The sequence below is a fragment of the Xenia sp. Carnegie-2017 genome, unplaced genomic scaffold (assembly GCF_021976095.1).
Source record: "Xenia sp. Carnegie-2017 unplaced genomic scaffold, XeniaSp_v1 HiC_scaffold_23, whole genome shotgun sequence".
NCBI lineage: Eukaryota > Metazoa > Cnidaria > Anthozoa > Malacalcyonacea > Xeniidae > Xenia > Xenia sp. Carnegie-2017.
In genome coordinates, this window is record NW_025813486.1 from 8,932,232 (window position 1) to 8,940,218 (window position 7,987).

At 34.8% G+C, this 7,987-nt stretch overlaps 1 protein-coding gene across 1 annotated transcript; it reads right to left on the bottom strand.

Annotated features, from left to right (window-relative positions):
• Positions 1-5,543: 5,543 nt before the first annotated feature.
• LOC124449047 (serine/threonine-protein kinase/endoribonuclease IRE1-like) lies at positions 5,544-7,372 on the bottom strand. Its single transcript, XM_046999989.1, has 2 exons — positions 6,650-7,372; positions 5,544-6,552 (listed from the first exon to the last, which is right to left on the bottom strand). Exons 1-2 carry the CDS (start codon positions 7,370-7,372, stop codon positions 5,923-5,925), a joined length of 1,353 nt encoding a protein of 450 aa, XP_046855945.1. The 3' UTR covers positions 5,544-5,922.
• Between the last annotated feature and the right edge of the window lie 615 nt (positions 7,373-7,987).

The following is a 7,987-nucleotide window of genomic DNA, read 5'->3' on the forward strand; positions in this document are numbered from 1 at the left end:
TGGTGATGGTGGAGAGGTTTGTAGGTGGTGGTGTCTTGTAGGAGGTTTTGGCTTTGTCGATGTATTCTGATCTGTCCATGATGACTGTTTTGCGTCCTTTGTCAGCTCGTAATATGATTATTCGGCCGACGTTTTGTAGGTTTTTAATTACTCCTAGTTCTTCGTTGTTTAGGGTAAATGGTGGTTTGTGGCAAAGGTTATTGGTGATTTTGTGATGAATATCTTCTTTCGTCTGGTCTGTTAAGTTGGTGTACTTTAAAGCTGATTCAAGGTCGGCAACGTAGTCAGGTTTGTTCGCGCCTTTCAAGTTGTAATTTAATCCTTTGTTTAGAACTTTAGTTTGCTGTTCGGTTAGTGGTTCGCTCGAGATGTAAGTGATAAATTCGTTTTTGTTGGGATGGAGTTGTTTGTAAGATAATTATTTGTGAAATCCGAAGAAACTTTTATTTTTGAGCAATGTGAATAATTGTATAATATTTTAATTGTAGATTTGTAAATGTTTTGTGGTTTCATTTGTTGTAAGCACTCACTAGACCTATTATTAATGTTACAGCTGGTTCTTCTTAAACTTATTGTAGCTGAAAAACGTGTTAATAATTTCACCTGGTTATATGGTTAACTGCGTATTAAATGTTTTTTGAATAACTCTTTAGAGCCAGCCTATTTTTTCTTATTTATTTTAATTGTCTTCCCGATTACGACACATTTGTCACACCTTTGTCTACAGAACAATTTAATTGGTTATGAAATCTTGTAGAACTGTTTAAGCGAAAGCAGCATTGGCTAATCCTATAGAAACACACTAACCAGTCGAAATCACACGGTTTATTAAAAAGATACTTACCACAGCTTTTTCCAACTTTACTTTTTCCATCACACGTCCTTTTTTTTTGTTAATTCTACAGGTTTATACCTTTTTCTAGACAGACATTGCTTGTTTTGGCTTCTATAGCGATTGACTCTTGTCCTCTCATTTTTGGTTACAGTATATGGATGGCAAATCAACTTTTATCATTGCAACAATCATTCCTTAATGACTGAAGTGTTTTTGAATACGTCGGATATTTGCACAAAGGAGACCATCCAGTGTAAATGTATACAGCGATCTTCACATTCGAAAGGTTATACATTTATATTGATCATCTGTCATTCGGTTTGGTTTTTAAACTCATGGTCGTTTTATTAATCTTAATATGACACTGTTGTCGTTTTGTTGAAATTTCTGCACGTTCTGTTTTTTGATCAGTTCCTAAGAAAATATTCATTATTATTCACTTCAACAAACAATGTGTCCTGCTGACTTTAGGAAAATGTATTGTCGTTACATCATATATTTTAATTATTATCCACAATCGTTTTGTATACTATAATGCAACAGCTTTATTTTTTGTGCAAAATTTCGTCTAGTTTGCAGTAAATTGATGAAATGGAAAATTCACATCAAACAAGGATAGATACCTGCTTAGGATTGAGCAGACAACTCTCCCGTGAATGAGTCTGTGAGGCAAATAAAATCTTTTTGAGGTAAGTTCGATCCAACACAGCTAATGTTTTGTGTCTGTGCATCAAAACGAAATCTGCGTGTTGCAATGACTGATTTACCCAGAGCAAATAGTCATTTTTCTTCAACTCATTTCACGAAACTTCTCCGAAACACTGAAGAATCGGGTGTTCATTAACATAATCCTTCCAGAAAAAATGCATTCCTATTATGATAAGTACGCATAAATCTTTCCACTTCCCCGTTGGCTCGTGGCCAATAAGGAGTAACATTTCTGTGTTTAAATCCAAATACTTGGAAAACTCGTAAAATTCCTTGCTATTGAATGGCGGTCCATTGTCTATGCGTATCGTATCTGGTATCCCGAACTCGGAAAGAATATTATCCAAACAGGGTATAACAGTCTTTGCGGACGTTGATCGGATTACTTCTACAATGGGATATCTGGAAAAATCATCATACAAAACAAACAAATATTCACCAGTGCCTGTAGGAGCTACACCAAAGTCCATACTTAGCTCTTTCCAAGGAGATTTTGGCAACTCTGACATTTTCAATGGTTCCTTTTCACAGACTTGAGTTGTAATCTGACAGGCTAAACACGATTTAACTTTTCCATTAACTAACTCATCTATACGTGGAAACCATACCTTTTCACGTAATAACGCATTCGTTTTTGACATTCCCATATGACCTTCATGAGCAATGTTCACTACTTTCTCTCGTAATTTTTCTGGTATGACTATTTGATGTTTTCGTAGAATTATACCCGAAGATATGCAAAGTTCATCTTTAAATTTCTCATATGAACTAAATTCTGCTTGATTTACTCCTACCATCTTTGAACTTTCAAACCATCTGCCTGTTTCAATGGCTTGAATTACTGCTCGAAGAGTAATGTCTTCTCTTGTAGCTTCTTCCAGATCTTTCCTGCTGATTGTTCTTGGAACCGAGTTCTGTGTAACGTAATTAACAAATTCTTCTGCTACTTTCTCTTGCCGGTTGTTAAGTTTCTCATTAGATAAGGGATGACGTGAGAGAAAATCTGCAGGATTTCAGTTCCAGGTTGAAAACAGATTTCAAAATCATATGGTTGCAATCGCAAGGCCCATCGTTCTAATGTTGCAGATGGCTTTGATGATGGATTTGTGTATATTTTCACCAGCGGCTTGTGATCAGTGACGATGGTGAATTTTCCTCCAAACAAATATAAATGAAAGTGTTCGCAGGCCCATACTATATCTAAAGCTTCTCTTTCCAAGTGAGAATAATTTTTCTCTGTGGTAGTTAGTGATTTACTAGCGTAAGCAATTATTTTCCTTTTTTCTTCTCCCTTTTTCCTCTGTGCCAAGACTGCTGCAATACCAACTGGACTAGCATCTGTGAAAACCTCCGTATCACTATCCAGAACGAAATACGCACTTTCTGGCCCATCTGTTAATGCTTTCCGTAGGCCTTTCATTGTGTCTTCTTGTTCTCTTGTCCACACGAATGGGGCGTCTTTCTAGATAAGTCAACGTAACGGCTCCGTAATTGTGGCATAATGTGGAATAAATCGACAGCAAAAATCGGTCATACCTAACAAACTTCGTACTTCTCCTACATCTTTAGGATTTATGCATTCCTTAATTGCTCTCACTTCATTGGGATCCGGTACAATACCATTCTCTGAGAACACATACCCTTAGAATATTAAACTTCTTTTCTTAAACAGACATTTTTCCTTCTTAAGAGTTAGTCCTCGATCTTTAATTCGTTGTAATACAGCGTTCAAATTTGCATCGTGATCTTTCTCGTCTACGCCAAACACCACAATGTCATCACTGATATTAATCACTCCTCTCCGTCCATTCAACGTTTCTCTGATGGCATTTTGGAATATCTCTGCAGCACAGTTTATTCCAAAATTCAAACGTCGAAATCTCCGTAGACCAATGTGTGTTGAGAAGGTTGTCAAATATCTTGATTCTGCATCGAGCTCTAACTGGTCATAGCCTTGATTTCAGTCCAATTTGCTAAACCATACAGCACCATTTAGATCACTTATAATTTCACCAATCGTCGGAGTCAAGTGTCGTGCACGCGTGGGTTAGAATCCCATCTTTGTCGCCAGATGTAATATTGTGAGATTTCTCTCTTTTATTGCTTTGTCATATTACTTTTATACAGATCTTTACTTAATTATAATATACGTAATATGACGTACGAAATACAAATAATTTACATAATAACTATACTACATATGGTATATGACGAGAAGAATATATGACGAGAAAGTTAAAACGAGAAAGTTAAGACGAGAAAGATGTATGACAAAAAAGATAAGACTAGTAATTAAATTACGAAGAAATGAACAACAAGGTTTTCTCACAATAAATATGGTGACCACGAACACAAGAAACAACTCTTGTGAAGAGCTTAGAAGCTTTTTTCAAAGTCTTAACAGCTTGCTTTCTCGTTGTCAGTTATTTCTTTTGGTTAGCGATCCTCTAGATTTAGAGCATAGCAAAGAAAAGTTGGGAAAGAGTTAACCCATTGTGTCAGCAATATTTTTCGCAGTCAACAGCAGAGCGATTTCTAGAGGCAATAACGAGCAACTTAATGGAAATGGAATGAGAAGATTAGATGAAAGACCTTCCTTTGGCTTGTTACTCGAGGAACTGATGAATGAAATCGAAAGACATGTTAGTAATATACATGTTCAACTGCAATCACTTTCATCACGTGACAGACGCAGAGATGTAACCGCTTTATTGCCGAGCACTGGCGGGCGTCCTGCTTTTCATATAACTAAAGCTCGTCATGCAGTCATGCTTTTCATGGTTAGCAAAAGTTGAAAATGCAGTCATGTTTGCATGTGAGACGGAAAAGTTTGCCATCTTAGATAAGTTGATGTTGCGTTAGTTTTCTTCAGTTTTCACGATCGGAGACGTTCTTAAGGTGTATAAAAACGATTTTGGAGATTAGTAACGCCAGGATAGAGTGTGCTTGTGTTAGTTGTGCAGAGAAGACACGTATACGAGCGTGCTTCCCGTTTATTTCTTCTTGAAGGAGTTTATTAGAAAGTATTCTTGGTTTCCAAGGAATCATGAAACAATGTGGCTCACCCACGTCGGCTGAAGCCAACAATAGCATTGATAAAATATTCTTTTGTATTTGACCACCAACATGGTGGTCATGACGTAACGTGCAACCACCTATTTCTTGTGATCGTCAATTTTATTAAATGGCTGTGGTCTTGGCCGTGGTCGATGATATCAATTATGACCAATATTTCGAACATTCACAGTTCTTACTTTAGAAAAATATATATATGCCTAAATAATATTTTAAGATGCAAATATGAGTGACAAAAATTGAGTTTGTTTCAGCCGTCTTCGATACGAACGTAGGCAGCCCAATAAATTACTAAATTGTATAAACAAACGATAACTCGGCCCATTCCATCGTAACAGACCGTGCGCCGAAATTTTGTATTAGTTATGTATATACTATACATTTACCAAAGGTAGCCAATTATCTTCGCAGTTACGAGCACATACCTTCATATAAAGTAATAATACTAAAAAAACAAACATGAATTCAAAATAATAATTATCACTAAAAAATAGGATCATTTTTCTACATGAATCCATACTTAGCTTTTAAAAAAGATAACGAAAATCCCGAAAAAAATTCGTGAACTTTTCAATTTGTTTTAAAAATTTTTCTGTCTCCATGCTGGATGCCTTGAAGTGGTGCATACGCCATTATTTTCAAAAAGACACTTAACTGCATTTGGCTGATTAAATTTTTTAATTTTTTAAAAATTACAGCATTCAATTTTCACATAAGTTATTTCAGGTTGAAGCCCTGTTGATATTTTCTCTATTAAAATGATTAGGCAGTGTTCTTACGCCCAAAATTATTTCCATTAAGAAAGTGACAGACGCAATTAAAAACAGTCTAAATAAAAAAGATGTGCATATGTTAATAAGTTGAAACGAGCTTATCGTAGATAACTTTCAATCCGAGAGAGCAGCTTCAAAATTACAGAAAAAGGTAACGTATCAGTTATATTCAACTGAATAAGTTTAGTTATTACAATACCATAATTAATGTGCTACAAAATGATGTAATAAGTTGTGATTATTATCTTCGTTGCTATGATAGTTATTATATTGGGTGAAGGTACATTACATCTCTATATCTTAAACATGCAAAATTCAAAAGTAAATATCTTTAATCTTACCCTAAAGTATATTTAAGAATTAAAAATTAATAAACTATCAATAATTACGCTGAATACATTAAATTTACCAAGAACGTTTTTATGCATTATCAAAAAAATTGTTTTGCATTCATGCAAAAGAAGATCTTTAGAAACTGTATCTTTGATTTTGTACTGGCCATTTGTCTTTTCTAAAAAATGTTTTTGCAGTTTAAAAACTGTATTTTAAAATCTTTTGTATTTCTTCATGTTTTTTCAATTCGTCGTTTGACCTGACAGCAACATGGACACGAACAGGGAGATTGGGGAATGTTTTGAGAAAGTATTTCTTGTGATTTCCATACTTATAAAATAGTTCTGGTAGAGAACTTCGCTTTGATATTTTACCCCAATGTTGATCAGTATTTCGAATAAGTCTTAAGCATTCTGTCCATGAAGAACTATACCTATGTATTTCTCCACGCACCTCATCCGTTCTTAAAAAGTCATATACTTCACGATCTATTTTACTTTTCCACTTTGAAGTTTCGCTATTCAATTGTTGAGTGACACTTGACTGGGTATCATTTGTCGTAGTAGGCAATTGGTTACCAACAATACATAACAAGTCAAATTTCTCGTCATCTGACAAAAGAAATGGGTGTTTTAACGCCATGTTAGCAGATGGTCTGTCTTCGGGTTGCAGATTTAACATCCAAGACAGAAGGTCTTTTAAGCTTTCATCCTTAAGTTCCTTCAAGCCAACAGGGTCTCCATTCAACATGTTATCCAATCTATACCGTTTAGTTCCAAAAGGATGTTTCCCTTTTGTTGCAACATAATAAGCCACCAGTCCAGCATTCTAAAATAATAAAAATGTAACTGTAACAGCAAAATTAGAATCTCACAAAATAAAATTTCGCTGTGAGTTTTGTAAATGTTAACATTTTTACACTTACATATACATCAGACTCTTTTTTGTAACGTCCTTCATTTAATTCTTCATAACGTGCTTCATTTGAATCGTCTTCACAATATGATTCAGGAGGAATCCAATATTCAGTGCCCCTATTAAACTTGCTTTTGTATGTTTTAGATCCATTCTTCAACATTCGACTAATGCCAAAGTCAGCTATCAGAAATCTGCCGTCTACGTCACGGAGAACATTGGAAGGCTTCAAATCCCGATGAAGAATAGGATCTGGGCCACTATGAAGATCAGCTAATCCATTCAAAATTTGTCTAAGAATATTAAGAAGAGCTTTTTGAAGATCATTTAAAGAAGAAGATTTCACAAACTTCTCCAGTGATTCCTCACATAAGTCTAAGATCAAATAAACATATTCTGTTCCAGTATCTCCCTCAAAGAAGTAATAATTCACAACATATTTTGACTTTTTTGCATTGAATTCATTTAAAATTTTCTTTTCATGCTGTGCAGGCTGGAGGTAGTTATCTCTACGCATTCGTTTCACTGCTTTACCGTAACCATCCTTTGTCAGTCCAAGATAAACACGGGTTTCATTACTTCCTTCGCCGAGACTAAACTTCTCCGAGAAACGTACATTGCCCACATGTTTAATGTCTGCTCCGGGATAACACAATTCTGACAACAGTTCTTTATGCTGAACTGAATGACCAACATATTCCAACTCTTGTAACTGCCATTCTTCAAATGACATAAAAGTATTACAATCAGAGGTGAGTGCAACAAAACTAATCCAATTCATAAGAATAAGTAGCTCAAATTTACTCAAATACGACTAAAATTTGGATAACGACTTTAAATTTTTGTAAAATCTTAGCACCAATCATTAAAGTTGTCAAAAATTAATCAATCATGTAAACATATATGTGTTAAGATTAAAGGCAAGCGATACAGATAAATGGTGTTTTTAATTTAATATAGCACTTTCGTTTAAACAACGCAATGCTTACAAATTGATTTTTAGTGTAGAAAAATTAAAGTTTTTGAAGCATGTAGCTATTTCTTATGCTTAAGTTTATGTTTAAAAGTGGAAGATATAACAAAACGGCTTTGTTTCAACAAACAATTTTTTCACTCTTTTGCCTTTTAGATAAAGTCTCTAATCTTTGCTACTGAACTTTTAATGAAATGACCGATTAAAGAGTTTTTACTTGATCAACCTCCATGCTCTGCCATGTGTCTTATTGCCATTGCCACTATCTCAAAACCATACAACAATGCTGGATTTGTACTGTCTTGTAGACCTTTTCATACTAGTTGAAATTATTTTGTCATTTAACACAAAGGACTCTTTTCTCCACCCCCTCCG

Bases quoted from the DNA above. Each gene is read 5' to 3' on its own strand.
- LOC124449047 (XM_046999989.1), bottom strand. From the start codon at position 7,372: ATGTCATTTGAAGAATGGCAGTTACAAGAGTTGGAATATGTTGGTCAT. The intron at 6,553-6,649 runs GTAAGTGTAAAA...TTATTATTTTAG, and splicing joins AAAAAGAGTCTGATGTATAT to AATGCTGGACTGGTGGCTTA.